The sequence below is a fragment of the Apaloderma vittatum genome, unplaced genomic scaffold, assembly GCF_000703405.1.
Source record: "Apaloderma vittatum isolate BGI_N311 unplaced genomic scaffold, ASM70340v1 scaffold14202, whole genome shotgun sequence".
Classification (NCBI taxonomy): domain Eukaryota; kingdom Metazoa; phylum Chordata; class Aves; order Trogoniformes; family Trogonidae; genus Apaloderma; species Apaloderma vittatum.
Window position 1 is genome coordinate 726 of NW_009702034.1, and position 14,484 is coordinate 15,209.

General features: G+C 39.7%; 1 protein-coding gene across 1 annotated transcript in view; it reads left to right on the top strand.

Annotated features, from left to right (window-relative positions):
• Positions 1–235: 235 nt before the first annotated feature.
• AIM1 (absent in melanoma 1) overlaps positions 236–14,484 on the top strand; it is a 43,782-nt gene continuing 29,533 nt past the window's right edge. The window contains exons 1-6 of the mRNA XM_009879386.1: positions 236–1,719; positions 7,718–9,179; positions 9,263–9,439; positions 12,016–12,063; positions 12,175–12,293; positions 13,626–13,788. Coding sequence (XP_009877688.1) covers positions 968–1,719; positions 7,718–9,179; positions 9,263–9,439; positions 12,016–12,063; positions 12,175–12,293; positions 13,626–13,788 — 2,721 coding nt within the window. The 5' untranslated portion in view covers positions 236–967. The remainder of the gene's footprint in view (positions 1,720–7,717; positions 9,180–9,262; positions 9,440–12,015; positions 12,064–12,174; positions 12,294–13,625; positions 13,789–14,484) is intronic.

Here is a 14,484-nt window from a genome sequence, read left to right on the forward strand (position 1 = left end):
GACAAACATAGCCAAAAACGTACAGAAGGATCTCGAGATTCTAATGGTTTTTTGAGCATTTTGTTTTTCTTACTCTTTTTTATGAGAGCTGGTATTGTTCAGTAAGCTGGTTTTTGCCTATTGGCCATGTCCTTTTAATTTATAGATGATACTGATACAAACAAATGTGTTACAGAAACAATTTCTACATTAACCAAATGTTTGCATGTTTGTTTGTTTGTTTTTGTAGTCCACCTCACAATTTCCAGATTCTTCCAGAGAAGAGAATAAAAAGAAGCCAGTTCTGGAAAGACTTGGAAATTTGTTCGGTACAGGGAAAAGGAAGAACGTCAAAAGTTCACTAGAACACGCTTCACATCGGAAAGGAGAGAGGTCAGTTTCTCCACACAGACCGCAGCCAGTATACTGTAGGCACATAAAGGAAGTGCACGAAGCTCCTCAAGTGCAGAAGCAAGTGAGAAACGTAAGTGCTCTTTCTGAGACGCAGGAATATAATTTCAGTGGGGAAGTAGGGCCGCTGTACCGTGATACCATTTCAGAATGGAGTAGCAGAGGAGTCTCTTCTGACAGTGAGTGGTCAGCAGATTGGAGCGGCAGCAGTGAAACAATTAAAAACTCTTTCTTTGAGAGTAGCCTGAATGTGGAAGTCTTGCAGCTGGAGAAAGAATCCATCACAGATATAGATAATTCCACAACTCCAGATTTCATAAAAAGCTTGAGAAATTTGTCTAGCGAAGACTTAGAAAAGAGTATCTTAAGCCACAAGCAGCTTGTGAACACGTGGGTGTCTGAGGAGCCTGGGCATGCAAAACCGAAGGATCTGCCATACGAGTTGGAGTCTGCAGCGAGTGAGCACACACATTCTGCTAGAGTGTTAACAGTTGATATCTATCTCAGAAAAACAGACGAACTTTTTAATGACCCTGTGACGGTTACATCAGAAGAATATTGTAGTGACTCGGACACAATGGATAAAAAATCTGCTAATAAAAGATCTGGAAAGAGGAGAAAATCTCAGTCGTTCGGTGACATTCCAAATGGAGAGAGAAACCAGACTGAAACTACTGCAAGAGAAGAATCTGTTTTTGAGGATGATGTCTCTTCTGAGGTGTTTTCAGACAAGATAATAAACTCAGAAAGAAAAGCAAAGTCTCCTCAACAGACTCCTGAAAGGAATTCCTCTTCCCCAGGAAATAATCAGGACCTAAAAGTTGGATCTGCTCACAAAGGGGCATCTAAAAGTGAGGCTGACAAAGGCAAGCAGCAAATCTCAAACACAACCCCAGCAAGGAGAAGATCATATAAAAAGAATCAGTCAGACGCTGTCCCCATTTCCCCTACTGGTTTGAAGGGTCAGGTAAAAGATTATTCCTCAAAAAGGCAACCTTTAGCATCACCAGAGAGTAACCCAATGACAAAAAGAACTTCCGTGGAAAAGGGAGCTATACCTGTGGCTTTTGGGGAAGACGGTTTGGAGTCTCCCAAAGTTTCTTTGGTCTCTAAGACAGAAGACCCTGCCTTGGTGTTTCCTGAAGGCAGAAGTGAGACCAAGGCAGTAAAGCCTGGTAATGGTTTGGATGGAAGAGCTTTCTTGCGTTCTGATGGGATTAAAAATGGAGACCTGTGTGTGTCAGCTGAGAGACAGACCAATTCTGATTTAGACAGCTTGAAGCTGAAGAGTTTGGATGCTTCCAGAACAGTCACAACCAAGATTAGCCTGTAAGTAACATAAACTAGTTTATCTTATCCTTGTGGCTGTAATTTTGCTTGTATCTGTCTTTAGGATACTGTAGGAACACTAACTATGTATCTATTATCTATCTAGATTATTTTCAATTAAGAACAGAGCAGAGTTTTTTATTATAATTATAGTTACAACATAGCAAGCTCTGTAGTTTACATGTGTTAGAAAAATGATTATTTTTTTCCATTTTTTTATTGGTAGGTAATTTCTTTATATGTCAATTCCATTATATGGAGTAATTTTACCTACATAAAAGTTGCTCTGTCATCATCATCATTGTTGCTCAGATTAGCCCTTCTATCATTGACCTTAATGTAGTTTTGCTGTCTGTAACCAGCTGAGGATGTGGTTGAAGTTTTTATGTGTGAAAATCTTTGAATGAGGAATGTGTTCAAATTGTTTGAAAGAATGTAAATTGTGCTATTTTAAGAGGAAACATAGGGTGCAATGTAGGGCTTCATCCTTCAAATGACGTGATAAATCACACTACAGAAATTTGGGTACGTATAGCTGCTTTTGTAAGCATGTGCAGGATGAATTGTGTAATTTTTTTGTGCATGTGAATAACATCAGACATTTGCAGAATTATGCACGTATTAGTTTTCAGGATTTGGTTTTCCACTTGAAAAAATTGTCAGCTGTCAGACAAAGGTAAAATCAGTGCTTTGCTTAGGATTGTGAAGAAGAGGGTGTATTCATAAACTCTCACTGTAACCACGAGATGAGTCCAGCGATTGATTTCCTGGATTCTGTTACGTTATTTTTTATAGTGAATCATTTTATTACGTTCAACATTCCTGTTGTTTGATTGTCATGGCTATGTGCTATGCTTTCCTCATTCTGGTACATTCATTTATAGGTGTCAGAGTACACTGAATCCTATAGTTCCAACCAAGGTACACCAACTATTCAAATTGTCATTGAGTTGTGTTAGAAGAATGTGAAAGTTTAACATTATGGCTTAAGAAGCACGTACGTTTGCAATTATGCTTCCCACGTCTGAGAAGCATAGGAGCATTAGGAACAATTTCCTTTGCAGGATTTGCAGTACTCTACATCTGATTTGTTAATTTCTAACTGAATTAAGACCACCTAGTGCTGAGAGTTAAACTGAGGTATTTTAGTACACGGTGACGCTTTGCCTTCTGGCAGTGTAGATCACAAATCTTAAACTCTGAAGTTTTGCATTTTCACAACTTCAAAGGAAAGGTAGCTTTTTTTTCCCTTTTTGTGTCACTGTCATTAGTGATGGTGAAGTGTTAAAAGCTTTTGTAGCTGGATTTCAGTTTTTCTGGGTATCTCCTTGGCGTGCTATACAGTGCATTATCTTCTTCTGCACTTGTAAAATAGTAGATAAGGGTCCTTTCTTACAGATTTAATAAATAAGCAGCCCGTTCTATTTGACCTGATTTTATGGAGTGTGTGGCACATGGTGTTTGGCCTAATCTGCTGGTATGGGAACTTTAGCCTGGGGTGGGGACCGCTGTGTTACATGCCGGGTTCCTGATGCATCTGATAGCTGTCATTGCATGCTGCCACACAGTTACTTCAGCCAGACAAATTAATATGGTCAGATTACCTGGTGTAATTTGTAGTCGGAACACATGGCCTATAAACCTGATTGTGGATTAAGCTGCTGTAAAATGGGAAAGGAGGTGTGGTTTTGTTCTCTTGCTACCGCTTTGAGCTAGAGAACAGATAACTTCCATTTTCAAAGGTTAGACAGTGGTTGTTAGATACTTCACATGAATACCTTTCAAGTTAAAAATACTCATTTACTCATAGATTTGTATGCTTCCTATGAGATGGATTTTGTATAGTCAAAGTAATTTTCACTTAAAAATGCATAATGTCTCTTACGAATGATACTGTGGCAATTCTTGGAGTCAGATTTCTTAGAAACAATTTTAAAAGTAGCCACTTCTGGTGGCTTCCTGCAAGTAATGATAACATTTTCTGTCTTTGCTGCTTTTATGTCTGTGTACCGGGCAACTTGGAAGTCACAGGATACTTTGCTTCTGGCTTTCAAAAGGCAAATCTATCAGGTTTGAGGCTAAACTGAGGTTGATGGTATATCTTAATCGGCAAAATAAGACCTCGGGCAGTAGTTACTTTGATGTGCTTAGTGGAAAACTTGTCTTCAATTGTCATATTTGATGTTCACACATCATTTTGTAGTTGGCCTCTTCATTTATGCCCACTCCTTGAATTATTCTGCTCTGTTAACCTGCCATTTTTCTCTGTTCACCTCCATCTGATGTTTTGGCATAAACGTTGTTTTGGCATCAGTTATGCACTTGACATGGTCGTTTGGATAATATGTTTCAAGTATGTGACTCACCTTCCATTTATGACTATATTGGGAGAGGCTTAACTGCTTGCTTCCACAGGTTAGCTGCAAGGTGTAACCGCAGAGGAGGACATCAGTATTTCTCTTGTGCCTGCTTGCTCCTGGCATTGCAGATCGGCAGTGGGTGGTAGGAATCAGCCACACTGGGCTGGTTGTCAGAAGGTGTTAAGGGAATACATCTTTCAGTGCTTCTCCCCCATAGTAGAAGGGAGGCTTAAAGGTACTCAAACAGCATCTCCTCCTTTTAGAAACTCAGTTCTAAATAAAGCACATCTTTTGGCTGTATTTAAAATCAGTATTTGTTAGGGTGGAGGAAGGTGTAATGAGAAGATTGTCTGGAGGAGGCCGGCTGCAGTGGATGGAGCTCCAGGGCTGAGCTTTCTGTTGCTCTTGGGTCTCAGCTGTTCTGCTGCTGCTTTCCACAAGTACTGCAGAATACAGAATGCAAAGTGCTGAAGTGGTTGTTTCTGCGTGGATTTGCAAGGCTTGAAACTATACCTTTGAGGTGTTAGCTGTTCATTTAAAACAGGTTTTAGGTGTGGCTGATAACTATCGGTGTTAACCATTAAACTTGCTTGTGTCAAGGCCTACAGGGAGAGATGGATTTTATTAGGAAGATATGTGTCATTGTGTTGAAATGCGTATAGTAGTGCAAATGACAGGCTGACAAAAGGATGGTACGGAAATGAGTCTGTTAGGATGATGAAGCTGTTGGCAATAGCTCTTGAAAATACAAGTTGAGGGCAAGTACCTTTTTCTGGTAAGAAAAGGACATGAGGGGTCCTGGTGAACAGGACCACATGTGTCAGTAGCGCATCCTTGTAGCAGATGAAGGCTAAACTTGTGCTGGGCTATGTCAGCAGGAGCATAGCCAGCAAGTCAAAGGAGAAGATACTTGATGCTCATGAGGCTGCATATGGGGCAATGTATCGAATTGTACCCCTCTTCCTCTTCCAACTCCCTTCTCTTGGTACAAGATCGACGATTACAAACTGGAATGAGTCTGCTAGTGAGCCGTTAAAAAGGTGGTGGCACTGGAACTTACTGTGTATGAGGAGAAGCTGAAGCACCTTGATTTATTCAGCTGAGAGAAGGATGTGGGTAGACCTCAGTCATCTCTTGCTACTTATAGAGAGGTATTCTAGAGAAGGCAGAGCCGGATTCATCCCTGAGGTGTGCAGGGAAGTGACAGTGCCCATGGTTGCAAGTTGTAATAATTAAGTTTTAAAGTAGATGTAAGGCAAAAATAATTCGCAGTGACAGTGGGTGAACTACTGCAATGCTTCCCTAGTAAGCCTGCAAAACCTCCACCCTTGGAGATACTCAGAACTTGGTCAGCCAAAGTGTTCAGCAGCTTCATCTAACTTTGAAGCTGTCTCTGTGTTGAGCAGGGAGTTGGGCTAGGTAACCTTCAGAGGTCCTTTACAACTTATTCATTTTCCAAAAAGAAAAGTTATAGAATACTTAACCTTTGAATAGCTCAGGAAGAAGACATACCGCAAATAAGTAGTGTCTGAATATGTTTGATTTTATTCTGTGTGATAGTTCCCTTCCTGTCTTCCTCCTTTCAGGTATAACACTTTTCTGTTTTTAGACTTTTTCAAGTGTCTTTTGGTTAGCTCCTATCTAAAAGTATGGCCAGTCTTATTTAGGTTTACTCTTTTGTATTTTGCTGATCACATGTTCTTTAAAAGAGTCTTCCAGTTGTGAACCAGTGTGAGCAGGCTGGTAGTGACAGTGAGTGCTGTGGAAAAGCTGACAAGACACAGTCATTTTGAACAGTTGCTTTCTGTATAGATTCTTAGAGGATTTTGGGTTCCTTCAGTTATTTCAGTAAGTTTGTTTCTCATTCTTTTGCCAAGAGAAGAAGGTTGTACAATGGAGTCTTGCTTTGGTAGGGTTCACTTTGTTACTTGGAATGGATCTCTTGAGGAAGAGGAGAAAGGACTGATGTCAGTTTTGAGGTTTTTCTTGTTAACTCACTTATACCTCACACTTCTTTCTTGGGCTAAAGAGCTCAGTGAGCACAGCTTGTGTAGGTAAAAAAGAAGGCACTTAAATGCCAAAATCATCCATTGATGGACAGAGCATTTGAGGCCCTGGAGACAGTTGCTGCAAGCTAATTTCCTTTGTCTCCCACCACTGTGAGTTTTCATGTAGGGCAGTTTCTGCCTGTTTCCCACTGCTGAGTGTCTCCAGATTCCTCTCCAGAGAACAGTTGTGCCTTTGATTTGAGGTGATGATGGGCTCCTTGATCATAGAATCACATAATGTTAGGTGTTGAAAGGGACCTCTAGAGATCTAGTCCAACTCCCATGCCAAAGAAGGATCCCCTAGGGCAGCCACACAGGAACGCATCCAGGTGGGTTTTGAAAATCTCCAGGGAAGGAGACTCCACAACCTCTCTGGGCAGCCTGTGCCAGTGCTCTGTCACCCTCACAGTTAAGAAGTTTCTCCTCATGTTGAGGTGGAACTTCCTGCGTTCCAACTCAAACCCATTATTCCTTGTCCTACTACTGGCCACCACTGTGAAGAGACTGGCATCTTCCTCTTGACCCCCACTCCTCAGGTATTCATATACATTAATAAGGTCCCTCTCAGCCTTTTCAAGACTCAGCAGCCCCAGTTCTCTCCATCTTTCTTCGTATGAGAGATGTTCAAGTCCCTTGATCATCCTCGTAGCTCTTGTTATCTTGTATGTTTCTTGTTACCTGTCTGATAAATTTGGAAGGCATGTGTGGAAGGCATCTTCACAGCTGTTTGTACTGTTTCTGCAGTAGCAAGTGACAGGGACAAATTATTTTTCCTGGATGTGATTATTCGGAGGAAGGAGCCTTAAAACCCTCAGCTGCACGTCATCAGCCTTCTGCCACAGTGCATGGCTACTATGTACTCGTACTTGTACACGCTTCTTTACCCACTTTAATCGAGAAGGTTCTCTGTTTCCTCATTCAATTCTTGTAAAATTAGTGGAGTTAGTTTACACAGTTTAAATTGTTAACTGTCTTTACCTGAAGGAAGTGGGAGGGTCCTCACATACGGTTTTCACTTAGCCAAGTGGTGGTGCAGCAGTAGTGACAGCTACCTTTTCCACCAGTGCTAGTGAGGCCAGAAGAGGTATTTTACTCAATTTAAGGTTGATTCCACGGTGTAAAAACTGCAAAGAATCTGGGCAGATGTTTTCAAAACTTGTTGGTGAGGTATATTCAAATGTTAACCAACTCATTATCACCGTAATGAATTGGGATTTGTTTCCTAAACTCTGTAGGGAATTGTATGCATATAATTTATTCTGCCTATTCACTATTAAATTTTAATATCTGTCAGTCATAAGTAGTTAAGTTCTCTTGCCTCAATTGCAGATGCTGTAGGCTGGTGTGTTTTTTGTTTTACCGAAGATTAAAGAACTAGGTACAAGTTTGAAATGTATTCTCCTTGTTTAGTGTCTATTTTTTTGTGGTTGTTCATATAGTTACACTTTAATTCCTTTTGAGATACTAAAACTTAAAACTGAATATGACTGTGGAATATTTCATTGTAATGCTGCATTTTATTGCTTTGAAAAGTGTTGCAAGTCCTTTCAAGATTAAAGATGTAACTCTGTATCACTTTGCCTCCTGTAGTCCTGCCAAACCAAAGAACGTGGAGCTGAATTTTAAAACACCTACGAATCAAGACAGTTTAGAAAGTGAGCATGATACTCTTGAAAAACCAGTTAATAAAACTAACAGCAATATTGCCAACAAAATTTCCTTGTTTGAAAATAAATGTGCTAACCAGAGCCAGAGGCCTACTGACATCCTTGCTTCAAAAAATAGCACTGTACCAAGCACGTTTGTTGGCAGAGCAAAGCTGAAATTTGGAAAACAAGCTAAGGAGAGCGAACAGCCTGATAAAACGTTAACTAGGCAAAGCAGTCGCCAGAAGTTATTTGAGAATGGCATACCAGAGAAAGAAAGCACTGCAGAATTAAAAGGCAAAAATGAAGAAGGCTCTGCCTCTCATGAGGATGTTGGGAAGACAACAGAACTTAAAGTAAAAGCTGCAATATCCCTTTTTAACCAAAGCAGCAAAATTGATGATAGTAGTGTCTCTGTGAAGCAACCCGATCCAGAATTAACCACAGCTAAAAAAGAAAATTTGCCTTTTAAACTGTCTTTGCACTCACCCAGTAGAAGTGAAAGTGCTCAAGATACTTCCTACCAAAGAAATAACACAAATTCAGAATTTCACAGAAATGAAGAAAAGATGCTGCCAAATGCAGAAGTTTTATCGTTTTGTAATGATGATAAATATCCTCCGCCATCTCATCAGGTTTCTAGATCAGAATTTGAGATGGAGAATGGAGAAAGAAAGACAAAAATGGGAGATGTGAGCTTTGCAGCACTGCGGTATGATGACAGCAGTCAGGATAGCGTATTGGTATCGGAGCACAACATGAATTCACAGCAGAGCCCGGGCAAAACCTGCAGTGGATCTGCTGAAGATGACAGCATTTTCGATTCGCCAACGGACATGAAGAAGTTTGCTGAAACGATAAAAAACTTGGACAGCTCGGTTTGTTTACCCCAGAAAAAGAAGAGGTCAAAACTTCCCAAGTCCCCAGCACCCCACTTTGCAATGCCTCCCATTCATGAAGACAACCTAGAGAAAGTCTTTGATCCCAGTGTCTTTACTTTTGGTTTGGGACTGAGGAGGGAAAAAACACAGGATCTGTTACCGGCCCAACAAATGAAAATGCAAAGCCTGGAAACGATAGCCAGAGTCAGGCCTAAGCGTGCATCTACAGAGCAAAGTATCATTTTCAAAGCCCTGCAATCAAGTAATAGGGAGGAACCTGTCTTTACTCAGGAAGTAAATGGAAAAGAGAACATTGATGGTACAGATGGTGAAATTAAGAGGTCCCGGCTTGAAAAAAGCTCCCTCTTCTCAAGCTTGCTGTCTTCTACAGCTAAAGAAAAGTTTTTTAATTCTTCCATCACCTCAGTAAATAACACTGCAACAGCTTTTACAGCTGACTCCTCAGGGATGCCTCCTTTACAACAGGATCTTTCTGGGCAGTTCGACATGCCTCAGAAACCAGAGGTAATAAAGATCATTCATGAAATGCAACCACGTGAATTTTTTCTGCCTGCTGAATGACTGTTAATTTTGATGTTGCAATTCAGTCTCTTTCAGATATGAAGTTTCCAAGTTTTGTGGAGAAGTACATGGCAGCAGATAATGCAAAAAAAGAACTAAGTTTACAAACACCCAACTATGGGAACCCTGAGAAAAGTTTTGCCAGTTGGTTAGGGACAAGCAGATATGAATCAAATGTCCCCACTGGTTTATTAGATGTGGATGTAAGTATTGTATTGTTTAAAATCTGCCTGGAACATTAACCAGCTTTTATATTTTCTGTAGATGATGTGCATGCATTGTTTTGTTTAGTTCTCCTCTTAGGGACGTACATAGATTACAAATACCTAGAGTTTGGCATAGGTATGGCACCAGCTTCATCTGATGTTGGCTATGCATGAAAATGAGATGGCATCTGTTAACATGATTATGTTTCTTCCTGGTGCCCTTATTTTGAGACTCCACAGAAATATTTATGGAATATATATGTCTGGATATATCTTCATACTTGATTTTGTATTACTTTGAAACAAATCTCATGCTAACTTTATTTGTACCTGTAAATTAGTAGAAGGCTTTCTGTGAACTTAAGAAAACTTCCACCTTCTCTCAAGCAATCTCTCTCCTCTTCAGGCAAGTTGTTCAGCCATTGCACTGTTAAATGACTTACAGGGCAAAGGTTTTTTAGCCCCCTTTTTTGTTCCAAGTAATACCATGCATTTGATAGATATTCTAAAATATTCTTTAATGGTACTTTAAGAACTGGATGGCAGTGATTATTGAAAATGCTGATATAGTGGAGGGCAATCCCTCTTTCTGGTTATGAGCATCTATTCATCATAAGTAAAGGCAGACCTAGGTTTTCCCTTTAAGGTAACTTTACCCAAATGTGTGAGACTTTGGTGATTTGTTATTTCAAAATGCTGAACTGATGTCCTGTGGTATCTGCTGCTTCTATTGATATGGGCCTTTACACTTAACCAAGAGGAAAACTATAATCAGGAAATCTAGGAACTGTGGGGGAAAAAATCTGTTTTCCAAAGTTTGCTAGCCACATTACTCTCACTTGTGGAAATGAAGCAGCCATTTAAGAAGTGTAAGAAATACTTTTCCAAGGATAATGACTATCTGCTATTACAGTTCTACTAAAAGTAGTAGGGGAGTAGTAGAAATGAATAATTTCTTCTTCACCTTGTGGAAGGAAATCATCCACGGTATCCTGCAGTTTTGAGGATGTAGAACTTTCTCTCATGGGGAGTTTTTTTAACTAGTGTGGGGATAATTATCAGGGGTGTTGTTTGCAGTGGTATAGACTTAGCACTGCCCCTTAAAAAGGCCTTCTTACTCTGGGTGGTCCTGCTTGGATTTCAAAACCTGAGTTTAAAGCTCAGTGGCTAGTACTGATTTTTTTTTTCTCCTTAAATTGTTGTTACCGAGTGGGTTTCAAGTTTTCTTTAGAGTGTGGAGGCCTGATGTGGCAAGGAGGGTATGAACACACTTAAGACGGCTCTTGAGAGAATCCCATTAGGCTCTAAAGGGTTCTGGGACTTCTCTGCAGTTCTGTTGCTTGACTCTAAATTGCCTTGCTCAAGTTAGACGGGAATTGAAAATGTTTGTCTAATGGATACCTGCTGTGCTTCTTCCACTGACTAAGAAAATGATGATGCAATGGCTAATGGGTGATGTGAAGGAAAAGAGTAAGGGCAGCCCAAAACAATGACTTTGGCATTTCTTAAAACGCAGAGCAAGTTCTAACTGGAACTGAAGCACAGGCTAAAAAACCGGTCATGCTTCAACGTGCCTTGATGATGCCTACAAAAATATCAGGGTGGTTAGAGCTCTGTCCTGAGACCACTGCCTGCAGACTAATAAGTTACCATCAGTTCCTTGCATGTGTTGCTCTGGTTATCTTAGGCTGCAGCCTTTGGGGCAGGATCTATCTGAGGGGTTTTTTTGTTTGTATAAATAGTTCTTAGAGGGTCAGGACCCTGTCCCAGAGTGAACACTCCTGTCATTGCTAGGAAACCAAATGCATAATTGCAACGCTTTCTTTATTTGTTCTAAGATGCTGTGATGCAACCACAACTTTCCCATATATTCTGTGTCATATAATTTACCACTGACTTCAGTGTTATTTTAGACTTTGTATGCCTCAATGCACTTTATTTAAATATTCTCCACATTTTTAGTCCATGTCTTATTGCAGAGTCTTGTGCTTATTGAAGAAACGTATCTTGTTACAAAGTGTTCAACACAAAATTGATTATGCTAGTTAGTTCAAACACATATATGCCATCATGCCTCCTCAGTCTTTTCATATATTCCTTGAAAATTATTTCATGCTTTATGCTTCCAGACATTTAAACTTTAATATCTTTCTCATTGTAGAGCATGTACTTTACTAATGCCATTTTTTAAAGTATCTCTTGGTATGAAACTCCTGGAATATATAGGAAGCCGAACAGAAGGATTTTAAAGCATTTCAAGTCTGAGGTTAGTTGGCTTCCGTGAGATGATAATTCAGAGTCTTTAAAAAGAGCAGTGTGTAAATTTGTACATTTGTGGCAAGATATTGCTCTTCAGGAGGAAGAAGGAATTGAAGCAGTAAATAGGTGTAGTTGAAGTGTTATCATGATCCTTTTTACTATTCAGACTCATTTTTGCTTCACTAGCTCTTTTTTTTTTGTAGCTGAGCATCTTTATTGAATATGCTTTTTGTTTTTCTGGGGTTTTTGTTTTTTGTTTATTTGTTTGTTTTTTGATGTATGTGTGTGACTTTTCTCTCCCCACTGTCTATTAGACACTTTCAAGGAATGGACAAAGTAAAATCAATCCTAGACCTGGCAAGGTAAGATCAATTTTATTATCTTTATTGTTCTTCTCTGTGTTTAAAGCATAGCAAGATAGAATTATATGTTGTTGGTGTTTGGTTTTTTGTGTTTATTTTTTTTTAACACAGCTGGTGATATACTGTGATTCAGACTATGAGAAAAATGGTATTGAAGTTTTCCATGATATTCTGGATTGCACTTCTTGGGTTCTGTCGCCAACAATTTTAGTTAAAGTCGTCAGAGGATGGTAAGATTAATTTTTGCTCTTGGTCTATCCAAGAATTTTCTGAAACAGAACGAGCATATACTTCACAGTAAGTCTGCCTTGCAAATGGCAATGTGACATAGATACCTATGAGCAAGAAATGTGGTGCCTTACTTCTGCGATAGGAAGTTCTCAGCTGGGAAACGTATTTTGCTGACAAATTGAGTGAGTGTTGCCATCTGGAGGGGTGAAACATATTTCACTAGGCAGAAGCATGGACTGAAATGACAGATTCTGTTCGTCCCTTTGACTCCTCTCCCCATTATGGGTTCTTGCAAGGTATTTGTATTGGACTATAAAAGGCTAATAAAGGATTTTAGAGCCAGGTCTGACATAGGTTTGGATGCAGATTAATTCCATGACCAAAGGCATGAGGTGGTGCTGTAGGGATAATTGCCTGTTTCTCTGATAAGTCCGGAGGGAATTTTTCTCCAAAAGCCAGGTTGCCTAAGAATAATTCAGAACAAGTTCCTCTCCTACATTCTTCGTAGCTGTAATAGAAAACTGTTATTAGTGTGGATAGCCTGGCAAGTTAAGTTGTGGCCAGGCTGTAACACAAGTCAAATAGCAGATATCAGAAGTGATAGTAAGCTGGAGAAAGACAGGCAAGCTGCAGTAGGAGGTACAGGGAAGCACACCGATTGCTCTTTAGCTTCAGAAAACTGGAATGAAAAACCTTTTGATCTGTGTGAACCACATCTTCTTTTCCAGCATGGGCTAGGGGACTGGTTTTATTTCCTCCCTTCAACTGAGAGCTCCAGGGAAGGGTTTTATATTTGCAGATGGATATAGTTTTATCTACTTATATATTAAAACCTCCCACTAAAAATAAAGTTGTGCGTGTCTTCTGAGCAGTCTTATCTTCCTTTGGCATATCTATATGAGCCCCTGTGGAACTCCATGCTGCTGCTCACAGGATCCCAGTAGCTTGTCTGTTTATACATGACACAGCAGTCTGCAGTGTCAACATCTTCTGACCTGCAAATTGGTTCTGATTCATATCTCATGCAAAAGTCTGGTATTCATAGACAGTAGTCTTGCTGCCCCAAATCATCAGTTTAAAAAGGTGGAGGAGTTTTTGACAAAGTTACAAAGTCAGCAGTAGGCATCTTTGTTTTTATCTTTGCTTTTAAAAGTATCATTAGAGGCCAGAAATGGCTTGCATCAGCAGTGTTGGGTGAATAAGCTATATCAGGGTGGCGGGAAGGATCTGGAAATAATACTGCTTTATGAAAGGATTTCTTAAATGGAAGCATGATTTTTGCAAATCACACATGACAAAGCACCGTTAAAATGAGAAATTTTTATTTTAAGCTGGATACTCTATGAGAAACCAAATTTTGAAGGCCCCTCTATTCCCCTGGAAGAAGGAGAGCTGGAACTCCCAGACATTTGGGGTGCAGGTGCTTCTGAAGAGCAAAATGAATGCAAATCTCTAAAGCCTGCAGTGATTGGTTCAATAAGACATGTTGTTAAGGCAAGTAATATAAGTTAAAAAAAACCCAGTATCAATCTTAATGTTCAGTGATGTTTTATACTCATACAAAGTGTGTATTAAGACAGAATGACTTGTAAATGCATCAAACAATCTTCCATGTTTAATCACAGAACAAACTTGGGGGCTTTTAAAAATGGGAATTATGGTAACATCCACTGGAAGGATAGGTCAGGAAGGAAACTTAGTGCTTTTTGTTAGTGTCCAAAATGCTCTGTACAGCATTGAGAGACTCTGTCAGTCTCTCAAGAAAAATATCCCAGAAAATCATCAATAATCCCACAGACTCGTATTTTAAAAAGGTGTGTGTGGAGTTTTCTTTTCTTTTTAATATAAACCAAATCTACACTCAGCATGAACTTCAGTGTCAAACACCAAACCTTGTTTGACACTCAAAAAATGTTCCTGCATGTGCAGACTTACTGGGGAGTCACATACGGTGGAAGAATCTTCCTACGTGCACTTTTAACCTGCCATTAAGTAGTTACCTTTGCAGGTTGCCAGAACAAGCAGGAGCTATAAAGTTATTTCACTAGGAAGGAAAAAAGGAGGAATGTGTGTTGCTTGTAACTACAGTTCTTGTTTAAATTGCAGTTCTCTTCAAGAATGGCTTGTTTGGTGCTACCTTAGGATTTAATTTGCTAGAGGAGATGTTAATTGATGAAAGAAGTTGCATTT